Genomic DNA, 24,541 nt, shown 5'->3' on the forward strand with positions numbered 1-24,541 from the left:
ATTGGGTCCTAGAATGGAATAATATACTGTCATGAAAAAGACATCCCCAAGACAGTTTAAAAAGGCAATCACAGGACAATGCGGGTATCCTGCCACTAGCGGTGTTAGAATGCACAGAATACTCGGACACAAGAGAATAGTAAAAGTAGTTACTATCATGAGAGTAGCAGCAATTCTCTCTGAGGACCGAGACTGGGAGTTGAAGGCAGATGGAGATTTGCTCAGCATTAAACATCCTGCTGTAAAAATGGAACAATTCCCCCCACATACTTTACTTTTTCCATTAAACAAAAACTAGTTGATTTTTTAAAAAAAAAGAGTGTAGTCATCAGACAATCTTATAACTCTATTGGAAAAGCATACCAGCTGAAGATAGAAGTTCCAAGAGAAAGGCTGGTTGTTTGACTCTCACTGGCTTTGAGGACACAATGGATGTCCTAGAGCAAAGTCCTTGGTTCTGAAGGTTATGACTCTAGAACGTTGAGAACCACAGGGAACACACACAAGTCCTCTTTCCAGACCTGATGTTCTCCAGCTCTTCCCTGCCTGAGCCTAGAGAACAAGGGCTGTTTGACTTCCAACTCTCCAGGTGGGCGGGGGGTGCTCTTACACTTGGTGTGTTAGTTGGGATGACTGGAGGGGGGAAGGGAGGGAGAGGGACTGACAACTGTCCCCTAGAATGCTCTCTTGGTTGTCAATGATTTCTTTCTTTCTTTCTTTTTAAAATTTTATTTGTTTATTTGACAGAGAGAGATCACAAGTAGGCAGAGAGGCAGGCAGAGAGAGAGAGAGAGGAGGATGCAGGCTCCCTGCTGAGCAGAGAGCCGGAGGCGGGACTCGATGCCAGGACCCTGAGATCATGACCTGAGCCGAAGGCAGAGGCTTAACCCACTGAGCCACCCAGGCGTCCCTTGTCAATGATTTCTTTGAACAACTTACTTTTTTCCTTTCATCTTCACATCTCATGTTATCGACTTACAACTCACACAGCAGTTTCACTTTCTCATTAATTCTGACAACCCAGGAAATGGATACCATAATGCCATTTTAGCTTTGTGTCCTGGCACCACCACTTGACTCTCCAAATCTGGTGCTTTCCACACCACACTTACCACACTTTGCCTCTGGCAGTTCTAAAATGAAACCAAACCTGAATTTCCAGGGAGAGTTTGGGGCAGTGTCATCCAAGAAAGTGAATACCAAGTAGAAGGGCCGGCAGTCCTGAAAGGTCCGCCTTCCGCCGTTGCCAGGCAACAAGGGTAAACAGCAAAAAGTGGCAGGATCATGGCCACTAACTACAGTGCCAACCAGGTAAGTTCTTTTTCCATCTCTAATGTTTAATTTTGCCTTTGGACTGACCCTCCCAGAGGATTCTGATTATTGAATGAGTAGCTGAAAGTGGGGTGAGATGGTATTTTTCACCGCTTTAGCTACTCAGGGTAGAGAGGCCCCATGCACAAGCAAAAGGCATCTCGGGGTTAAGTTTGTAGGATCTAAACAAGAGGTCAGCAGGGTTTTTTCTGTAAAGGGTCAAAGGGTAAATATTTTCAATGTTTTAGGGCCACGTGGCAAAATCAGAGATGTTATGTAGTAGTTAAAATAGCAAGAGAAAATATTTTTCCATTAAATTCTTGACAACATTAACTAATTTTTTGTAATACTAAATGAAAAAATAGAATTCTTTTGGGATGAGAAAACACTTCTTTGGGATGCAAAGCTACTGTTCCCTTTAATCAAATCAATTGCAAATATCCATCTATAAAAACAATTCTTTGCTTTCTCAGGTCAACCCAAGACAGATAGGAGGATGGACTGGGCTCATGGACCACATTTGCCCATCCTTGGTCTAGATCAGGGCAGCCCAATAAAAAGCTAATGCGAGTCACCAATGTAATTTAAAATTTTCTAGTAGCTATATGAAAAAAACTAAAAAGAAATAAAATTAACTTTAATAATATATTTAACCCGGTAAGTCTAAAATATTATTTCAATGTTTAGTCAATATTTAAAAAGGTATAATACAATGCTTACATTCTCTTCTTTTTTGTACTAACTCTCTGAAATTAAAAAAGCACTCCCTGGTCTAATGGGACTAGTCGCATTTCAAGTGTCCAATAACCCCATGTGGCTAGTGGTGCCATGTTGAAAAACACACACTTAGACCAAAAATTTACACCTTCTGTAGGAGTTAAGCCTAGCTTGGCTGTTTAGGTCTCTGGTCATCAACTCTAAAGAACTGGGCCTCGTCATCATTTCCCAGGGACAGGGCCTTTGAGCTTCATGGAGATTCTCATCTTTCTCTCCACAGTATGAAAAAGCTTTCTCACCCAAGTACCTGCGGAACTGGTCTCCCGCCAAGCCAACGAAGGAGGTATTGCGTGTGTAGAGCTCCCACAGGGCCAGTTGCTGATTCTTTCCACCAGGTCATCTGGAATTCACGGGCACCTAATTCCTTTAGCCATCTCTAAATTCCCATAGCCTCTCCCCTCCTCCAGCCCTTAACTCGAGCCCCTCGGATACCTTCTCTCTCTTTTCCATTGCATTTTCACAAGCACTTCTCTCCTCGCTTCTACCCCAGAGAATTTCCTCCCACGAAGGCTACACTCAGATTATCGCCAATGATCGTGGTCATCTGTTGCCTTCAGTGCCCCGTTCCAAGGTGAGATACTGATCCCTGTTTCTCCTGAAGAAGGTGGAGAACCGGGGCACAGAACCAGAGTAGCCAACATGGGAGGTTTACAGTCTAGCGTGGCTGCTATCTGGAAATTAAAGTTCAGTCTAATTCCCATTGCAACATGACTGTCCCCAAACTTGCAGCCAGTTTATCGAGCACAAGAGAATGCCTTAAAGTGATGAACGAACACCTTCCTGTGATACTTAACGCGGTGAGCGCTCCGCCGGACTTCAGTTGAGCCAACAGAGTTAATATGGTGAAAAAAATCTGGGTGACCGAAGTGAGAAGCGGGGTAAAGGGCGAGTGGGGAGACTGGGAGACTGTGCTTTCAGTCTGATTTCACTACCACGCATCCCGGGGGGAAGCGGGGAGGAAGACAACAGACCTGCCAACAGGTCAGCGGTCCTGGGAAAAGCCTGCTGAAGAACCTCGTCTTCTTCCTTTCAGGCAAGCCCTTGGGGATCTTTTATGGGAACCTGGCAAATGCCTCAGAAGATACCCCCTACTCGGGTGACCCTGACCTCCCGGACGGTTGCTGGTGCTGCCTCCCTCACCAGATGGATACAGAAAAATCCAGATTTGCTCAAGGCCTCCAACGGGCTGCGTCCTGAAATCTTGGGCGAGGTAGCTCTTCCTCCCACCTAAGCTCAAATCCTATGATCTGCATTCCTTTTCAATCTCAAAAATCCCTCTTGTTATACCACCAACACCCAGCAGGGGGAACCTCTAATCAACTCGGTCTTCTCCTACCTGGTCCCTAACTCTTCTGATTCTTAACAAGAGGCGCTAAGGACATTTTCCCCCACAGTGCAAAATGATCTGATCTGACCTTTTGTCTATCCTATGGGGAGGAAGACGGTGAGAATTCTAAGATGGACTGGGAATGACCTAGGCCTGACCAGAAACATGACTCTGTTCTATTCTGCCCGGCAGCCTCATGATCCAGACAGTCAGAGGAAACTCGGGAAACTCACGAAGACTGTACAACAAGCCCCAAGTCCGACCATAATTCCTGGCTCCCCAGATGTAAATCTCAATTCCCCAGACCGATCCCAAAGCTCACACCCCTCTGCGGGTCACACTCCAGGTCCCCAAAGCCCAGCCAACTCTCTCAAGAGCCCACCAGGATGTCCACGTGTGCTAGAACACCCGGCAGGTCCTGATCCAGCTGCAGTCCAGAAATGCAAACCTGGAATTCCGGAGGCACCCAGGGACCACACTGAGAAAACCTGTCTGAGTGCTGTAAGTGAGACCCCCAGGGAGGGAGGCAGAACAGGGAAATTATAGGGTGGGAATAAAGGCAAACTTAGAAAATAAACATCATCCGTTGAATCTATTACTGACTTGGATGTTTCTTCCTTCTGTTACGGCTGCTGCTTGTACCCCACGACTAGAAGGCGGGTTGGGGGGAAATAGAGCAGGGAAAAGAACATGGCAGTGGCTTGAGGTAGAACACATTTTTACAAAGACTAAGTCAGCTCTCCTCCAGAAGTGACCAAGAGGAAGTTGGTCCGCACTGTAGCAAAAGAAACCTCAAAGAACCAGCCTCTTACCCCCAGGCCCTCATTTTTCATCCTAAGCACGCACAACTAAAACTTTTAAGTCCGAAATATGATTGTTTAGTAGAGCACACACATGCATGTCTGGAGAAGACGGGAAGAAAAGGGAAGGGAAGCCAGAGTAGAAGACACTCTCCTTGTCTACAACTTCACATCTGATGACAGAACACACCGGGAAGACAAACTAGACAGAGTTATAGAAGTAAAACTCAAGCAAAAGGATATACATAGTTTGATAAAAGATCTACAGAAGTGACTGGAAGTCAGAGAAGAAAAAACAGAGAGATGGTAAGTAGAAATTTAGGACAGAATAACAAACATGAGGACCATTGTACCCCAGTCCCAAGCACCCCAACACATGGTAAGGAGCCACCCAAAAAAGGTACGATGTTCCCTATGCACTTCCCAGCTTCCAACACCTGCTCACATTCTCCTATTCTGCGGTCTTCCTGGTGCTGGCTGCTCAGTATTATGCCCTTGCCAAACCCTCTCCAGCTCAAAGGCCAGAGTGTTCCCTTAGGAACGCTTGTCTCCCACTCCAAGGTCAACTACAGAAGACGTAGGGTTTAAGCTGGAGGAAGGCTACAAAGGCTTCCCAGGGCTCCTCCAGCAAGAAGGGGGAAGTGATCATCACGTGAAGCAGAAGACTACTTGGGAGCCAGGAGGAAGACTGCTGGGGCGGGAGGTCCCCGCTGTCTTTGCTTCAGCGACATCTTCCAGTCCAACTGCCCCCAATTACAGTCACTGTTCCTCCTCTCCAACTCGCAGCTCTAACCAGTTGGCCAACAACTCAGAAAGATAGGTCTGCTACCCCTGAGTTTCCAAAGACTATCAAACCACACTCCTGCCGAAGGAGTCAGAGATCCAGACGGCCGGGCCACATAGATTTTAAAGGCAGTGAGTTTTCCCGTGAAATTACGAATTTGGGCAGGTCTTCAGTGACCCCTCCTCTCTTATCTCCGCTCTCTGTTCTCTCCCACTCTACATACTTCGCTCATCGTCCCTTTGCTGCCACCTCCATTGGTCCTCTGGCTCCCTTACTGGGCCATTTGCTGAACTGGCCCCTGAGGTTTATGAACAGTTCTCAGTGGGACTCCGGAGGCCGCGATAATGCAAAGCTTCCACGGGCTTAACCTCCTCTCTCTCGCTCCTTCCTTCTCTGTGGCTTCTCATGCTCTTCTGTCTCTGGCTACTTGTATTCGATTCCCTAAACACGGTTCCAGTGGTCAGCCTCAGGACAAGCTGTTTCCCTCCTCAGAAAGGTCAGATTGGGGGATGCAAATGCCTGAGACCAGAGGGAGAGGGAGGAAATTGGCTCCCCCCCAAACGCCATTCTCTTGGTTTTCTAGATTTCAAGGAGAGTCAAAGACAAAATGAGTATTTTAATTCAGTTTCGGAAACAGATGTCACATGAATTTGGATTAGAAAAGAGGCTTGTTTTTCCAGAAATGTAGGGGGCAAAAATAACCCTTAATATGTTCATTGTAGTTTTCCGGACCTTTCCTTTGCATTAAAAGCTATATATCTTCTCTCCAAAGCACCTGCTTTAAGAGTCAACCGACCCTCTTCACCTCCCATGAGCTGGGACAGGCTGACTCCTCCCCACCCCCACTCCTTTCAGTCACACCGTGTGGGTGCTGAAGACCCCGGGCTCTGACCAATGAACAGAACTGTCCTTTAAGCCAGCAACCCACAGGCAGTGGCACCCGAAGCCCCACTCCCAGTCCCCATGGCAGAGGCCACAGAGCTGGCATTGTTTCCACTGTCCTGGGAAGAAGGAGCTGACTCTGTCAGCACAAATCAAGGCCCAAGACGGAGGGAGAATGACGGCTTCCAGGCCCAGAGTAGGCTGCACGCTGGGGGCAGGAAAAGGGAAGTTTTGAGTCATTCCATCTTTAGCAACAAGGGAGGAAACTGGACCCTCTCCCACTGCTCTGCTTCTAGGAGGAACTCTACGGCCACTGAGCTCCAAGGGGATGTGCAAGCACAGAGGGTCTAAATAAATCAGGAGAATTTTGTCTTGGCTGGAGATGAGAGTGACAAACAGGAAGGCAGGTCAGTGAATCATTTACGGGAAGACAACGCTGGAACTTTGGCTCTTCACATGGCGGCCAGCCCTGCAGAGGTCAACACAGTAAGAACCAAGACAGCCACTCCGGACTGGTACAGCTGGGGAATCTTCAGGCCTTTCCCTAGGTCCCATACCTGCACAAAAAAGAAGAGGGGGAAAAAAAAAGGAGAAAGAATTTCAGCAATCAGGGCCCTGGGTATTCTCCTTTCCGAGAAAGTGGTTCCATCTCAAGAACAGGCAACTCCCCCGGCACGGTTCTAGGCAAAAGCACTTCTCCTGGGCCCCATGTTTCTTAAAACCCTGCGTCTGGAACCTACCACCCAGTTGTCCCAGCAATAGAAAAGGCCTAGGTACAAAATACAGCCCGTATATACAAAAGCTTCCAGACTAAAGAGGTTAAACGTTCCCTCATGACAACAAAACCAAATCAGTGTTTCCCAAATTGTTCCTCCACAAACTATTTCCTCAGAATGCTGAACGGTGTTGCACGGGGGAGAAAAGTTCCATGCTGAGTAAATCTAGTAGACATTTTACGGCGAGGCTTTTGAAACAACTGATTAGCACACACCGTGAAGCTCCAGAACAGGAGCGTAGAAGAGTCACGGTTCCTTAGATGCAGACCATCAGAGAACCACCACCACAGCCCCCGCCCCGCCCCGCCCCGGCCTTTGAGAAGTCACGTCCAGTCACAGACCTAGAATTCCTAAGAACACCACCGAAGAACACTATTTCTTAATTTTGTTTGCCGGTGTATTCAAGCACAAGCTCATGACAGAATAAGCAATATTCACCATTACTGCATGTGCTGCGTCCCATGGACTGTCTGCGATTACATTTCTGGTGGTTTTTTTGTTTGTTTGTTTGTTTAAAGTAAGTTCTATGCCCAGTGTGGGGCTTCAACCCTTGACCTCAAGGTCAAGTTGCGCTCTCCACCGACTGAGTCAGCCAGGAGCCCCTAAATTTCTGGTTTTGTTGGCAACAACCCACTAAATTTTCTACCCGCCCCATCAAAAACCAGGGTTTTAAAAACACTGATCGAGCCTCTCCTGTCACGCAGGGATACTAATGTATTATACTCCTATCATACTCCACGCCCCTAACAGCTCCCCTAGGGCAAAGGTAGAATTTTTAGGGGCTACACTTTCCACACCTGACTGCCCCAGGGCAACACAAAGGCCCACACTGTGAGTGTGAAACCGAATGAGGAGTACTTAAGAGGAAAGTCAGAGAGAGCCGGGGTGGGGCGGGGAGGGGATGCGGGGGAGAATCAAGCCTCCACCCAGATCAGATTAGGAGTCAAGCAGATGCCACACAGAGCTGTCTTGCTTATACAGGCGTGGTGTTTTACCAAAAAAACCCCGAGTCCTACTGGCTGGCGGTGCCGGGGACGGGGACGGGGGGATATACTCTCTAGAATGCCAGAGGCCCTGTCCCTTCCCACTCCTATCAGTTCCACTCCCCTCTCCCCACGAGATCTTCTGGGAAGGCAACCCTGAAGCTCCGAGAGCAAGTAGGGCTGTCGGTCAGGGAGCGCAGATCAAGTCCTGTCCCACACCCAGAGCCAGCACTGGAAAAAACAAAAGCAGATTTAAGGGCTTAAGAAAAGCCTTTATGCTCCTCACTTCTCTCAAAGAGATTACCATTAGGGGAGGAACCGGGGCAGAAAAACCTTGACTGAGCCCTGAGATTTTGCAAAACCTCTTCCCTTTCCCTCCCCACATACTGAGACAAAGCAAATATGCGGCCAGGCGCCAGGCAAGCCCGCTAGAGCCGGATGTGACCAGAGGAAGCTGATCAGCTGCTTTTCATTAGGGAGATTTGTTCTGTAGAATAAGAAGTCATTAATGGAAATGCTCTCCTTCTCTATCCCCTCCCGAGGGAAGTGATGTCACTGTGAATCAAACTGAACACTGCCCCAGGGCACAGGTGATAGATACACTTAATTAAGTAGGTCATTTAGTCTCTCACTTTTCCGATTACATTGAACTACTGGACCAGACTGAAATTCAAAAAGTGCTGGTCTCTAGACTCTGATGTGGAAATTATAAAGGTCTGATTAAGGCAAGAGTACCCATCTGACAGATGGCTCAGGTTAGGAAGGCAGTGGAAGATAAGAAAGAATGGAATCGGGGCTCCTGGGTGGCTCAGTGGGTTAAGCCTCAGTCTTCGGCTCAGGTCATGATCTCAGAGTCCTGGGATCAAGCCCTGCATCGGGCTCTCTGCTCAGCGGGGAGCCTGCTTCCCCCTCTCACTCTGCTGCCTCTCTACCTACTTGTGATCTCTCTCTGTCAAATAAATAAGAAATCTTTAAAAAAAGAAAAAGAAAAAATGGAATCCTTACCGTCTTCCTGGGAAACAAAGCAAGACGAAGGGTAGAGAGATCACAAAACATGAAATCTTAAAATGCTGGAGAGGGTCTGATCTCTGACCTGGGGCAGGCATGATTCAGCTTTAATTCCTTTATAAAAGAGAAGGAGGGGGCGCCTGGGTGCCTCAGTTCGTTAAGTCTCTGCCTTTAGCTCAGGTCATGATCCCAGGGTCCTCAGATGGAGTCCCGCATCGGGCTCCCTGCTCAGTGGGGAGTCTGCCTCTCCCTTCCCCCCCTTCCCCTTCTCCCACTCTTTCTGTGTGTCTCTCTCTCTCTCTCTCTCTCTCGTGTGTGTGTGTGTGTGTGTGTGTGTGCATGCTCTAATGAATAAATAAAATCTTAAAAAGAGAGAGAGAGAGAAGGAGGAGCTCCTGGGTGGCTCAGTGGGTTAAGTGTCCAACTCTTGGTTTCGGCTTGGGTCAGAATCTCAGAGTCTTGGGATCGAGCCCCATGTTGGGCTCCGCGCTCAGCGGTCTGCGTGGCCCTCTCCCTCTGCTCCTCCCTGGCTCACACATGCCCTGAGTACATGTGCATGCGCGCGCTCTCTCTCAAATAAATAAATTTAAAAAACAGTAACAAAAATTTTTAAAAAAGAGAGAGAGAGGAGAAAAGTCATGCAGGAGGCAGCACGGGCAGTTTTCAGGCCATAAAAAGATTGCTAACCCCAGTATTAAAATCTGGGATCCTAGGTACCTAGTTTCTGTTCGAGTTGGCCCCATTCTCTCCATGAGCTCAACAAAAACCAAATCTAGTCCACGCAATCCAAAGTCAAGGTAACTAAGTTAACATTAGAATTAATAATTAAATTAATAATTTGAGTCCAGCTAGACCTGTCACCCTGGGCTGGTAGGAATGACAGACTGAAAGGAGCAACCATCTAGCTCAGAACTGAAAACCCAGGGTCTAGAAAGGAACCTGACACATGGTAGGTACCAATTAATTATCTAGTAAGCCTGCCTTCTGTGTCAGAGGGACGGCCTGGCTTCAGGGGCCTCTCTCAGCAACACGCCTCGTAAAAATGGAAGCGTTCACACCGAGACCCCGCAAGTGCCTGCCAGGCCAACACCCAGAGCTCGGCGGGATCCCCGGCAGGGCTGCCACGGTGTGTGCGCGAGTCCAGTTGAGCTCTCCCCTGGAACCCCTAGGAGAGGTCCAGACAACGAACTTCAGGGGTGGCACTGAACCCAGACAACGCAGGAAACTCCTACACTCCCCTACACTCCCCTCACCCAGAAGATGCATAAACCAACCATTAACTTACCAAGTGTCGGATCCCATTCCAGGTGTGATACATGAGAGGGAAGACAAGTGCAAACTTGGCCGTGTAGATCAGAGATGGCCCCAGAGACAGGGACTTCACAAGCTCCAAATGAGACTCAAAGTTCCCAGGGATCAACAGGGCCGACAAGCCAAAGAGAGAGACACCTGAGGAGAGAACCAAGTAAGGGCATTACAGCTGTCCAGCAGCTAGCACTACTGTGACACAAAGAACTGGGTTCTCTGTCAGGCCCTGGGGCCCCATACGATTCTGACCCCACTGTGAAATGGGGAAGATGGAAACTCATGTTCACGTCTGCAGCGGGAGGTGCATTATTGGGTCCTGACCCTAATTTCTTGAACCTGCCACACAGGTTAGCATAACATTCCTCCTTTCAGCATTCCTCTCTACAAAGACTCCACCTGCCGCCGCAGAAGTCACCTTCTGACTATAACTTAACATTATAACTCGTTAGAAAAGGTACGATCAGTCTATTCAGCCCAAGGTAAAGACTGAGAAAGAATTTTAAATCTCTACACCAGGGGTGCCTGGGTGGCTCAGTGGGTTAAAGCCTCTGCCTTCAGCTCAGGTCGTGATCCCAGGGTCCTGGGATCGAGCCCCGCATCGGGCTCTCTGCTTGGTGGGGAGCCTACTTCCTCCTCTCTCTCTGCCTACTTGTGATTTCTGTCAAATAAATAAATAAAATCTTTAAATAAATAAATAAATAAATAAATCTCTACACCGCGCGCGCGCACACACACACACACAATGTAACACAAAATGGATCAAAGACCTAAATGTAACAGCTGATCACTAAAATGCTGAGGAGAAACCACAGGAGTCCATCTTTGAGACCCGAGATTAGGCATTGGCTTCTTAGTTTTGAGGCCGAAACCATCATGACAGAAGAAACTGGACTTTACCGACATTAAAACTTTTTGTGCTGCAAACAATGCCACTAAGAACGTGAAAAGATGAGTACCAGGCACAGCACAGGGAACGCCGTCAATGGCAGTGTAAGCGCGAGCATGGGGACAGACGGCAGCGGCGACTGTGCCGAGCACAGCACAACGAAGAGTCGCTCAGCCAGTACGTCGCACACCTGAAACCGACGGGACGCTGAGCGCCAACTATGCTCAAGCTAGGAAAAAAACTAAAAACACAACACAAGGAGAGAGAAAATATTTGCAGATCATACGTCCATAAGGGACCTGTACCCAGAATATACTAAAGACTCTTACAACTCAGTAATGAAAAGACAACCCAACTGAAAATGGACGAAGGATCTAAACAGGTCTCTCTCCAAACACAGATAAATAAGCGGCCAACAAGTACGTGAACAGATGCTTGACACCACTAGCCATTAGGGAAATGCGAATCCAAACCACGAAGAAAGAGCGCCTGGGGACTCCGTGGGTTGAACGTCTGCCTTTGGCTCAGGTCATGATCCCCGGGTCTTGGGATCGAATCCCGTATCGGGCTCTCTGCTCAGTGGGGAATCTGCTTCTCCCTCTCACTGTCCCTCTGTACTCTCCCTCTCTCTCAAATAAATAAGTAAAATCTTTCCAACAAACAAACAAACCATGAAGAGAAGCTACTTCACACCTACTAGGACGTTATACCTAAATACAAAATTATGTGCATGTATATAAGACATATGTGTTTGTACAAATACCAAATGCGTTTAATTTTTTTTCTTAGACAGAGAGAGACTGAGCTAGCTGGCCAGCAGGGGGGTGGGGCAGAGGGAAAAGAGGAGAGAGAATCTTAAGCCTAGCATGGAGCCCAGGGCCGGGCTCAATCTCACGACCCCGATATCACGACCTGAGCCAAAATCAAGTCAGACGCTTAACCAACCGAGCCACCCAGATGTCCCTTGAATATGTCTGATTTATTTTAATAACATATAAATATAAAAAGACAGATAATAACAAGTGTTGGCAAGGATGTAGAGTAACTGGGATCACACTCATTGCTGGCAGGAAGGTAAAATGCTACAGCCACTCTGGAAAACAATCGGGCAGTTTCTCAAAGCGTTAATAGAATTAGGGGCGCCTGGATGGCTCAGTGGGTTAAGCCTCTGCCTCCGGCTCAGGTCATGATCTCAGGGTCCTGGGATAGAGCCCCACATCGGGCTCTCTGCTCAGCCGGGAGCCTGCTTCCCCACCCCTCCTGCCCTCTCTCTGCGGGCCTCTCTATTTGTGATCTCTGTCTGTCAAATAAATAAATAAAATCTTTAAAAAAAAAAAAAAAAGAGAAGAAATACCAAGTGCTGGCAAGAATGTGAAGAAAAAAATCTGACCCTTGTACACCGGTGATGGGAATGTAAATGGGTGCAAACACTGTGGGAAACAGTATGGAGGTTCCTCAAAAAATTAAAAACAGAAATACCATAGGATCCAGTTAGTTCCACTACCGGATATTTACCCAAAGAAAACAAAAATACTAATTCGGGGCGCCTGCCTGAGTCAACTGGAGGAGCATGACTCTTGATCTCAGGGTGTAGAGATTACTAAAAACAAACAAACACACAAAGAAACAACAAAAGCACTAATCCCCTATGTTTCTGGCAACATTATTTACAACAGAAGACATGGAAGCAGCCCAAGTGTCCATCAGCAGGTGGATAGACAAGGATGTGGCAGATGTACACGGCAGAGTATCACTCCGGCGTAAGAGTGAGATCCGGCCATCTGCGAGAACACGGATGGGCCGAGCGGGTATTATGCTATGTGAAGTACGTCAGCTAGAAAAAGACAAGTGCCGGGCGCCTGGGTGGTTCAGTTGGTTAAGCATCTGCCTTCCGCTCAGGTCGATTCCAGGGTCCTGGGACTGACTCCCACAGAAGGCTCCCTGCTCAGTGTGGGGTCTGCCTCTCCCTCTGCCCCTCCCCCCACAACACCTTGGCTGGTATTGTCTCTCAAAAATAAATAAAATCTTTAAAAAAAAAAAAAAAGAGGGCTGCCTGGGTGGCTCAGTGGGTTAAAGCCTCTGCCTTCGGCTCAGGTCATGATCCCAGAGTCCTGGGATCGAGTCCCACCTCCGGCTCTCTGCTCAGCAGGGAGCCTGCTTTCTCCTCTCTCTCTGCCTGCCTCTCTGCCCACTTGTGATCTCTGTCTGTCAAATAAATAAATAAAAACCTTAAAAAAAAAAAAAAAGAAAAGGATAAATACCGAATGATTTCCCTTACATGTGGACTCTAAGAAACTAAACAAGTAAGTGGGCTCTCAAACACGGAGAACAAGCTCATGGCTGCTGGGGCGGGGGGGGGGGCAGAGCAGAAATACAAAAATGGGATTAAGATGCACGAACTTTCAGTTATGAAATAAGCAAATCACAGAGATGAAAAGTACAGCACAGGGAACACAGCTGGTCATACTGTAATGCCACTGTATGGTGACATGTGGTGACTTCACTTATCCTGAGCCCTCAGTAATGAATACAGTTGTCAAATCAATATACTGGATCCCTGAAATTTTTTTGAAAGATGTTATAGTCTGTATCCTTTTGAAGGAGTCATAGTCTATATTCTATATGGAAGCAGTGAGCTGCCGTGGCCTCAGGAGGGGATGGTTACTTGGGTCAAATACTGCCATTCCTAACGGGACGGATAAGTCCTTACCAGCTTCAGACTGGACAGTGATACGGACAGATACACCCTGTGAAAAGGTCAACTTGGTAGCAACAGCGCGTGGATGGGGGGTCAGGGGAGGCAGGAAGTCGGATTAGGACGATGTGGATGAAGGTGATGGCTCAACCCGACAGTGACAAGGAGAATAAAGAATGGAAAATGTGGCAAAATTTGGGGACGTGGGGTAAATGAGGTAAGTCAAGGATGGTGGTTCGCAGGGGCTACTGACTAGATAATGCCCAGAAGCCGCACAGCGAGCAAAGGAAATGCAGGCTGCTGTAGTTTCGGTTTTCGTCTGAGGACATTGCCCGGGGACTGATGTCGATCAGCTGAGAGCTCTGCTAGGTTGGAGGTCCCCCGGGAACAGCCCGTTAGGATACGCAGTGAGCAGCTGGCTGAGGGCCTAAGGCTAGCCGGGCTCTGGCTTAAAGACCCAGATCTAAGGGTTCCCTGCATGTAAGCGATGAGTGAAGTCTGAAGTGTGCCTGGGGCAACCGGGGAGGTGGGGGCAAGGCTCCTCATCGCTGGAAGCCCGGCACTGCACACAGAGAGCACCACAAAGCGGGTTCTCAACGCTACTGGGTCAAGAAGCACAGCTGGCCACGTGGGACCTGGGACTGAGACTGCAGGGGGCCCATCTCGCTGGGCCTCGCCCTCCGCCTGCGGAGCCGGTACTAACTCTGAGCCGTGAGCATCAGCGCCGCACTGGAGGGGGCCAGCTGGTGTCTGGAGAGCTGGAAGAGCTGTTAATGGAAAAACAGGCTTTGGGGTCAGAAGTGTTGTGTAGGGCCTTTTAGGAAAGAACAGAGGCAGCCAGCCAGTGCGGTCTCTCTCCTAATTACATCTGGCCTGGAACTTGTGTAATGATCCCCAGATCTCCTTGACCTCCCAGAGCCATTTATCTTTTCTGGTTACAAAAACACTGCAAAGAACTAGGCATTACAGAAATGTATGGTTTAGAGAAGTCCCCGTAATGCCGCTGCTCCGAGCCAACCATTTCACATACATCCAGAGACACTGTCATTTTATATTCTGAAGCACCCAACCCGTCAGAAAAATAACACCCATTTCAAATGTTTATTGCTAAAGCCCCCATTTACTTAAATTTTACATAATTATTTAATCTTCTTAACAACTGAAAAATTAGTAGCAGCTAATTTTGTTCACAAACAGCAGAACAAATGAGGTTCAGAAACATTAAGAAGCGTATCCGAGTTTACTGAGCATTAAGTGAGTGGGCTGGGATTTGAACACACAAACTCAGATTCTTCTTCTTTTTTTTTTTTTTTAATTTTATCTTTTATAAACATATATTTTTATCCCCAGGGGTACAGGTCTGCGAATCGCCAGGTTTACACACTTCACAGCACTCACCATAGCACATACCCTCCCCCAATATCCCTAACCCCACCCCCCCCTCCCAATCCCCCTCCCCCCATCAACCCTCAGTTTGTTTTGTGAGATTAAGAGTCACTTATGGTTTGTCTCCCTCCCAATCCTATCTTGTTACATTTATTCTTCTCCTACCCCCTCAACCCCCCATGTCGCATCTCCTCTCCCTCATATCAGGGAGATCATATGCACAAACTCAGATTCTTTCTACAAACACCACACTTTTGTTGTAAGCACCTATAAACTTCTGACTCAAAACTGTTGAGTCTCTTGAAAAAACGGGTGTAGTGGCAAGGTGTCGAGCATATCGGATTTATTTTTGAGATAGTGGCTTGCTTTTGAATTGATTTAACTAATTGACAAAATTCCTTAACATTCATAGAAGCAAAAGCTTTAGATGCTGCTGGTCACATCCTGGGATTTCTACCAGTTTTGACTCTGGAAGGTTATCCTAAAGAGTGGGTGTGTTATTCTAAGACGAGGCAGTCCTACCAGTCTACCAGTCTGTCTTCTAGGGGTTGGTGTTGCTATGAACAGCCTTCCCTGGGACTCAGCGGTCTGACTGCTGTGACTTCAGGGGCAGATCGGCGCTAAGTCTGTCTGGTCAGCTAAGGCCCTCGTGTGTGGCTCTTGAAGTTTCGGAGCTGCGGGTTTGCCCTGAAATTCAAAGAACAGTGGAGGGGCCCCCTAACCTCCTATCTGTCCGGACTGCCAAAGATCCTGGAATCCTCTCAGGTCCTCTTTTTCCCAAATCTCAAACTAGCTCAGTTCGGCTAGTTTGGTGCCTCTGTGTTTTCAGTTATTTTCTTTCTCAGGGTACCCCTAAGCCAAAAGAAACACCTGGCAGTTTTGTTTCTTAAGTAATTCGATTCAAGCAACTCAAGTATTTATGTCCTAACAACTGAGTAGCCATTGGGGAAAAAAAAATCATCCACATAATGGAAAAAATTTTTAAAACTTCACTCTTAAATAACCACAATTATTTACTAATGAGATGTATACACCATTGGATACAGAACAACACACCCGACCCTGAGCGTCGGACTGGATCAGCAACATCATTTCCTGTTCCACACGGGCCGGGCTGAGGACTCGGCCCTTCAGTGAGAGCCCGCGTGAACGCACAGGCCAGCCTGCGGCTCAGGTAGTCAGCTTCTCTTCTGGAAAAGCTAAACGCCTCCATACAGACTTATAAAGGAACCAGTGGAACTCCGAAGTGGCTGTCTTGTTCTTCTGAGCTTTTCATGAGATGGGCCACTAGTCACTGATTCTCAGGTGTGCTGTGGTACGTACGCGTCAGGACTCTCCTGGTCACTGAGGCGGTGTGGAAGGTGGTGAGCACACCACATCCGGGGAAAGGCGATGTGAGTTCAGCTCCCACTCCTGTCACTGACCAACTACTGTCTCCTCACTTCCTCTTCTGCTTATTATCAACGCCTCGTTCAGACCGTGAGAATTAAGTACTAGAGATGAAGTTCCTGATACAGGCCCCGTGGCGATGACGATTTACATAATGCCTGGAATATTTAATTCTGTAACACCCAGAACATGTCTGATCATTTGCAGTTGAAAACCTCGTTCTCAGCCTCTCCTGCTTCAAAAGTGCGACAGTTCTGTCCTCGCGTTACCAAGATGACACGGCTTGGTAAGACTGACGGTCCCCAGAGGAGAAAATGTGTCTCAGAACTGTTTTCTTCCTCTCAGGGCAGGAACCTCTCTCCCCCGGCCCCCAGACTGCCGGGCAGCCACAGGCACGACTTAACACGATGAGATTAGTGTGAGGACACTTCAGCTAAGAGAGCAATCGGGCGCCGTCACCCCGAGTTTTAATCACCACTTGGACAGCCCCACCGAGGCTCTTTCACATGTTTTCATCGTCACTTGCAGTGACATCTGCAGGGGCTTGCTGGGAAGAAGTGTCAGAGCTATGGCGGCTTCCGGAAGCGGCCGCAGGACTTCCCAACACCCTACCCGTGCTGCGTACACAGCACTCGTCTGTGGGGAGGCTGGAGCCCGTGCTGGCAGCCGGGCGAAAGCACCATTTGATTTGTCTTGGCAATTCGATGGGAGAGCTTCAGTGGCTCTGTGTCCCCATTTACACTGTTTAGCTGTTGGAGGGACCCTGCTTGGGGGCTGAGGCTGTAAGAGGTTGTACTGCCTGCCTCCCCATATCCTAGACATCAGAGCAGAGTTTAGGAAATTGCATATTTGGTTTCCTCTCAGGTATTTTTCACTTGTAATGAGGAAAGCTTTGGTCACTTTTGACTGAATTAACTGATTGATATTCCTTGTTCAACAATGTGATATGGTAAGAAATATGTATTTGGTCTTTTGCTCCAGCTCCTTCAGCACACAGATCCTGAAACCTACAGAACCTCTAGAGTGATCAGGGGTGCCCTTGGTATGCTATTGGGATGACTGGGGGCTGGGGCCCTCTGGATGGCTTCAGGATGGGGCCTGTTGCCAGAGAGACCAAGGCATGACTGAGGGCGGGAACTTTCGTCCCCAGCTCCTCCTCCTCCTCGTCCCCACTCCCCAGATACCCGCTCGCGGCCAGTGATCTGGCTAACCAGCAGAGCGTCAATGATTTAAGCAATGCGCCAGGATGAGGAAACCTCCCTAAAACCCCCGAACGACAGGGTTTGGACAGCTCTCGAGGGTTGAACATAGCAAGGTGCCGACAGGGTGGTGTTACAAGAAACCACAGGCCTGACCCGGTGACACCTAGGCCACATCAGCAAACTTAACTTAATGCCCTACCTAACTGCAGTTTCAGCTCTGCAGGAGTGTAACCTTTAACAGTCAACACGGACTTCCTGCTCAACGCCAGGACACGTCCTGACATATACCTTCCACTCCCCTTCGGACAGCGCTGCCTGAACAATGCACTCCTTGCTAATAAATTCCTTTCTTTCCTTCTTTTCTTCCCTCTTTCTTTTTTAAAAGATTTTAACTAATCCCTACATCCAACATGGGCCTTGAACTCACAACCCCAAGATCAAGAGCCACATGACTGAGCCTCCTGGTGCCCCTGTTTTTTGTTGTTGTCCTTAAGCCTTCTCTCTATCTTCAAAAACTTCTTCTGTTTAGCTCAGCAAAGCATCCCCCTCCTTGCTAGATGGGCTGCTGCCCATTCCGAACAAGAAATAAGACCAATTAGATCTTCGTATCTACTCAGTTGCATTTGGGTGTTACTTAACACCAGAAACGGCATGGAAGCTCCACGGACAGCCCCCCTCTCCCCGCTCTACCTTGCCCTACATTTCTCTTGCATTTGGCTGTCCTGAGTTCCAGCCTTCATTTACAAAATCAGTAAATGTGAATCAAGTGTTGTCATGAGCTCTGGTGAGCTAGTCTAGCAAATCAGCAAACCCGAGGAAGGGCTCAGATTTGTAGCCCGAACATTAGATCTAGTGTGTAGCTGTCACAGTCCTAACTAGGCATTACTACAAGCAGAAAAGGAAGTGCGCATCTAGCAGCTGCTTAGCTGCTTAGTGACCTAGTGGGAACTGAACCCAGACCTGCCTCACTCCAAAGTTTGTTACTTTCTTTCCATTGCCTCAATGACCAGGATTTCTAACACATCTGAGAAGCAGTGACTAATGTCCCATCTCATGACAAGCCCAGAAGAAAAAGCAGTCATTCTGGAGTTCCATTAGTTCCTTTATAAATCTGTAAGGCCTGTGGCTTTTCTAGAAAAGCAGCTGACTGCCTGAGCAGGTCTGGCTATGCATCCGGGCCATCTCTCACTGAAGGGCTGATTCTCTAAACTGACCTGTTTTTTACAACCATCCAAAACATTCAGGACCATCCTTATACCCACTCGAGGTCACTGTACACTTCATTTATAGCTGCATTCCTCTAAAAGACCTTCCATTAGCATCCACCTGTGCTTTTTCTAAATTCTGTTTTTACTGCTGTATGATGGCACATCTTGGTCACTGCCCCCCCCCAAGTTTCACTCAGTGCAGCTCAGCCCCCTGCTGTTCTCAAGGTGGTCACCGGGTTTTATCTAGACTATTACACCATTGGTCACCAGGTAAAATCACTAGTATTTTAATCCCTACAGCTTCCAAGTAAACGAACGTTACTGGCCATCTCTTTCCATGTTTTAAAGGACTGTTCTTTTTTTTTTTTTTAAGATTTTATTTATTTATTTGACAGAGAGAGAGAGAGAGAGAGCAATCACAAGAGAGAGAGGAGGAAGCAGGCTCCCCGCTGAGCAGAGAGCCCAATGAGGGGCTTGATCCCAGGACCCTGAGATCATGACCTGAGCCAAAGGCAGAGGTTTAACCCACTGAGCCACCCAGGCACCCCTAAAGGACTGTTTATTAAGTTCTTTTTCTTTTTTTTTTAGAGGGGGGAGGGGCCGAGGGGGAGAGAGAGAATCTTAAGCAGATTCCACACCCAGCACAGAGCCTGATGTGGGGCTCGCTCTCACAACCCTGAGACAGTGACTTGAGCCAAAGTCAAGAGTCAGATGCTTAACCAACAGAACCACCCAGGTGCCCTATAAAGTTCTTTTTCACTAAACTCTACTCTAAAGTCAAACTAGTGTCATCCAACTTTTTGGCTCAACACGCTTTTTAGAGTTTATCTATCGGCCGCAGAGTCTCTCGGCCGGAAGAACACCTTGCCGGATTTGTCCTGGCGGCTTGTTCCACTGCTGCAGCAAAGGAGAACAGGAAGCTTCTGTTTGTCTGTTTTAATGTCCGCTCTATGCCCAGTGTGGGGCTTGAACCCATGACCCCAAGATCAAGAGTCGTGTGCTCTACCAACTTAGCCAGCCAGGTGCCCCGAGAACAGGAACCTTTTATGACTTCCAACGGTCGACAGGATTAAGTTCCAACTTCTCTGTGGGGCAAAGTCCTTTACTGTTTGGCACACTTTCCAGCCCTTCCTTCTGCCACTGTTCCCATAGCCAGACCCTGTCATCACCATCCAGTGACTCTGGGTGCTTCCCAAGCCCTAGGCCTTTGCATGAGGTAGTTTCTCCGTTGACTGCGTCCTCTACCTCCTCTTCGTGAACTCTCCTACTCATCCTTCTTTCAAGCTCTCCAACTCCTTCAGGGATGGTCTCTCCTCAGGGATCCCACATCTCTATTAAAAAGTTCTCACAGGGCTGCCTGCGTAGTGCAGTCGCTTGGACATCCAACTCTTGATTTTGGCTCAGGTCGTGATCTCAGGGTCATGGGATCAAGCCCCACAGCCAGCCCCACGTGGGCTCTGTGCTCAGCGCAGAGTCTGCTTAAGATTCTTATCCCTCGGGGCGCCTGGGTGGCTCAGTGGATTAAAGCCTCTGCCTTCTGCTCAGGTCATAATCCCAGGGTCCTGGGATCGAGCGCCGCATCGGGCTCTCTGCTCAGCAGGGAGCCTGCTTCCCCCCCTCTCTCTGCCTACTTGTGATCTCTGTCTGTCAAATAAATAAATAAAATCTTTAAAAAAAAAAAAAAAAGATTCTTATCCCTCTCCCTCTGCCCTTCCGCACTGTGCTCTCTCTCCCTCTCTAAAATAAGTAAATAGGTCTTCAAAAAAGGTTACCATAGTGCATCATAAATGTTTATTTGTCTTTCTCCTTGGACTCCTCTGCCGTCGAGGGTAGGGGATCCTACTATCACTGTCTAACTTCTAAAGCGTAGCAGGAAACTAATTAGAAAGCAGGAAGAATGAACAGCTCTGAAATAACCGCCATGAGCAAAATGACTGAGATGGGTATATTCATTTAGTAAAGAGAGACCCAAGCACCTACTGAGTGCTCGCTAGAAGATACAAACGGTAAAAAAGACATAGTCCCTCCTCTCTGAAGAGTCTGCAGGCTCATAAAAGAGACAGATTTATAAACAAATGAAATAATTATAAATATGCAATAAAAGCTCCAAAGAAACCAGCAATGCAGTAAGAACTATGAAGGAACACTGCTGTGAAAACAGAAGATGGACAAAAGAACTAGAACGAGAAACTCCTTCAGAGATGGCGGTAAGCAAAGTACTGTCAAAGTGGGCAATTCAGTTCGATCTAAAGGATGAGAAGGAACTAACCACACCGCGGCAAAGGGTAGGGACAGACATTTCAGACTGAGGGAATAAAACACGCAGTGGCTCTGGGTGAGAAAGAGTTTTGCTCGTTCAAAGGAATTCAAAGACCAGGGTGGCAGAGCAGAGTAAGGGGAAGCCAGGCAGAGATGAGCTCGACGAGGCCAGATCAGGCAGCGCACTTTCTGGCTCCGGGGAGATTTGAATTTTAATCTAAGTGCAAAAGGCAAATACGGTAATAGGATGATTCTAAGCATGACATGATTCAATTTATTTTCATAAGGTTTTTGTTTTTCCTACTGTTACATCAAGAAGAGATTGGAGGAGAGCCACAAGAATGCAAAGATTACATCTGCTGGGACTGACTTCATTTTAGGCCAAATGATCTAATTCTTCTGATCATTTGGTCCAGTGCACATCATCTTCTAAGAGGCTTGTTGCTGTTCAATTTATTGGGCTTCTCACCCCTGTTCTCATAAGTCATCATCCAAAGTATACTTTCCTGAAATTCCAACAATTCCGGTATAGGCCTTATTAATGTGCTCAGTTCATGAGGAATGAGCCGAGGTGCAGGGCGCTGCCCGTGTCATCCATCTAGCAAAACCCGGTTCCCGTCCAGTTCTGAATGGCCCTTTAGCATTTGAGGGAAACATGAAAGCTACTACCACATGTAAACAACAGCCACTACGTTCCATTACAGTATTAGGGATCAAGGTTAGGGGAAAAACATATACACACTGATGAACACAAGATCATTCAAGGGGGTAAAAATAGAAAACATGTATGATTATTAAGCACACTTGTGAAAAAAATATCAACTTTAGCTATGTTTGACGAAGTAATACTTGTCATTATAGTCTACCAGAGAGCCTCTATCCCCTTTCTCCTTCAACGGTAATAAATACACAGGCATAAAAAGGCAATCTGGGGCACTTGGATGGCTCAGTCCATTAAGCATCTGCCTTCAGCTCAGGTCCTGATCCCGGAGTCCCAGGACTGAACCCCATGTCGGGCTCCCTGCTCCATTCCCTCTCTCTCTCAAATAAAGAAATAAAATCTTAAAAAAGAAAGAGGTGGGGAGAGCTAAAGCCTAATAAACTACTCATGTTCTTCCAATGACTTTTAGGATTAAACATGCTCATGGGTACCACCAAGTAAGCCTGGGTCATCAGACTCACAATGAGAAGATCCTGAACAAGCAGAAAGAGGGCAACTATGAACTTCCCGCTAGAAGAGCCTCATCTTGAAACGTATCGTATCACTTCAGTCCTGGTGTGTTGAAAACCAGAAACTACAGATTCCCAGGCAACATCAATCATCCTTCTACCTGGGCTCCCTTCACCAACCGAAGGGATGACAACATAGCAGTGACAACATCAGGTCTTAGGTAGGCATCCTATCCTACTCTACAATTAACAAAGCAAATCTGAGTGTGAATGGCACAGGCGCAGTGTTCGATCACTTCTGCCGGGGTCTCAGCAGCAGCTCCCTGAATACAGGGTCCCTCCACTTGAGCCCCCAGTCCTGCCGATGACCACTTCAGTAAAAAGAGTCTACAGGATGGGCGCCTGGGTGGCTCAGTGGGTTAAGCCGCTGCCTTCGGCTCAGGTCATGATCTCAGGGTCCTGGGATCGAGGCCTGCGTCGGGCTCTCTGCTCAGCGGGGAGCCTGCTTCCCTCTCTCTCTCTCTCTCTCTGCCTGCCTCTCCGTCTACTTGTGATCTCTCTCTGTCAAATAAATAAATAAAATCTTTAAAAAAAAAAAAAAAAAAAAGAGTCTACAGGAGCCCAGGAAGGCCCTGAAGAATAACAGAGAAAACAGAAATATGTCCATGACTCCAGGACAAGCCAGGGAAAAATCTGAAATATAGCTGATCCTCTTGGAAAGTGTCTCTCTATTGTGGAAAGGCACATCAGATCCCAAAACCTGACGATGACCTGCATACCTCCTACCTGTAACAGACGTCACTACCTGAACTGGACGCACGGAGACCAGCATACAAGTCGTCGTGCGTAAGGAAATAAATAGACATTCTGGGCTGGAAACCAAGATTTTGTGAGACTGGAGACTGACTTCATCTTTTGGGGTCCGATTAATTCTAAGTGACAAATAATGGGTGCTAAAACTGACTTTCCGGAAGAATGAGGTTGATGACTAACCTTGGACCGTGTCTGGTCAATGTTTAGCCGGCCAGCCCATCTCTATGACATTTCTAGCTCTGCTCTCTGTGACTTCAATAAGTACAACATCAGGATGTGCTAGGGTGATTTAAAAACTGGCTAAGTAGGGGCACCCAGCAGGATCACTCGGAAGACCACGCAACTCTTAATCTCAGGGTTGTGAGTTTGAGACCAAAAAACTGGCTAAGAACAGAACCTGAGCACAGTGGGAACCCAGAGTGAATTGTTAAAGGAATGAACAATAAGCTTAAAAGGACTCATCCCTTTCTCTAAATCAAGTTGCTGATTTGTAGAGGAGGCTGCACCAAGAGCCACGGAAACAGCAAAGTTCTTCGAAGTGTGTGTGTGTGTGTGTGTGTGTGTGTGCACGTGCACGCGTGCCCACTTATGCATGTGTGCATAAGTACCCATGTACATACCTGCACTCAAGGCCATGCCAGTACCACGGTGGCAAATGGACATTGCCATGGGAAGAGACCAGCTGCAAAGAAATACACAAAGGCAATTATAAAAAGGAAAATATGGGACGCCTGGGTGGCTCAGTGGGTTAAGCCTCTGCCTTTGGCTCAGGTCATGATCTCAGGGTCCTGGGATTGAGCCCTGCGTCGGGCTCTCTCCTCAGTGGGGAGCCTGCTTCCCCCTCTCTCTCTGCCTGCCTCTCTGCTACTTGCAATCTCTTTCTGTGTCAAATAAATACATAAAATCTTAAAAAAAAATAAAATAAATATAAAAAAAGGAAAATATGATACCACAACAGAGACTCCATTTTGGCGAAGAGAATGTGAACCACTTTGGAAATAGGTATTATTCACACATAAAAATAAGAACAGGTTTTGCATTCTTGTGTTTCCACTTTCTAGTGATTAATTTCAGGAGAAACATCCCTCTTTTTACCAGACGGGATCAATCACAACTCTAACTCCTCCTTTCATAAGAAGAAACGACATGAGTGGGTCAAAGACACCAATTACAGTTGTGTCTAGTTAGAAAATAATCACTAGAACACAACCACCTGGGTCCTTCTGTGCACCAGTCATGTGACTGAAGTCAAAGGAACACGAAGTGAGTTCTGTTGATCAAGTTTCATAGAATATACAGTCACCCTTGAACTCCTTCTTATTATGTGCCCGTAAATATTCACAGTGAGCATATCATTTATTCCCTAATAAACTTACTATACCAGATTTTTAAATACAGTTTTCCTGGATTTAGTAAACATCTTTTAATCCATCGTCGTTTTGAAATACTTTGTCATCAAATCATGTTCTGAATCATTAATTTGCCAGAGCATTTCCGTAGGACAATTAACACTGCTATATTCTGGACCTAGTTCTCATGCTCGAGAGGACTGTTTAGTGAAATGGAAAGAACGGGAA

At 47.3% G+C, this 24,541-nt stretch overlaps 2 protein-coding genes across 2 annotated transcripts in view; one reads left to right on the forward strand and one right to left on the reverse strand.

Moving 5' to 3' along the window:
• Positions 1-1,204: 1,204 nt before the first annotated feature.
• CFAP126 (cilia and flagella associated protein 126) lies at positions 1,205-4,010 on the forward strand. The gene is made up of 5 exons (XM_047704530.1): positions 1,205-1,311; positions 2,309-2,371; positions 2,579-2,659; positions 3,122-3,298; positions 3,608-4,010. The coding sequence occupies exons 1-5, from the start codon at positions 1,285-1,287 to the stop codon at positions 3,959-3,961; spliced, it is 702 nt and encodes a 233-aa protein (XP_047560486.1). The 5' UTR covers positions 1,205-1,284; the 3' UTR covers positions 3,962-4,010.
• A 1,585-nt stretch (positions 4,011-5,595) lies between these two features.
• Positions 5,596-24,541, reverse strand: part of SDHC (succinate dehydrogenase complex subunit C) — a 33,869-nt gene continuing 14,923 nt past the window's right edge. The window contains exons 4-6 of the mRNA XM_047704531.1: positions 23,585-23,646; positions 9,934-10,097; positions 5,596-6,438 (exon numbers count right to left, since the gene is read on the reverse strand). Of these exons, the coding sequence (XP_047560487.1) occupies positions 6,334-6,438; positions 9,934-10,097; positions 23,585-23,646 (331 nt within the window). The 3' untranslated portion in view covers positions 5,596-6,333. The remainder of the gene's footprint in view (positions 6,439-9,933; positions 10,098-23,584; positions 23,647-24,541) is intronic.

The sequence above is a fragment of the Lutra lutra genome, chromosome 15 (genome assembly GCF_902655055.1).
Source record: "Lutra lutra chromosome 15, mLutLut1.2, whole genome shotgun sequence".
Taxonomy (NCBI): Eukaryota; Metazoa; Chordata; class Mammalia; order Carnivora; family Mustelidae; genus Lutra; species Lutra lutra.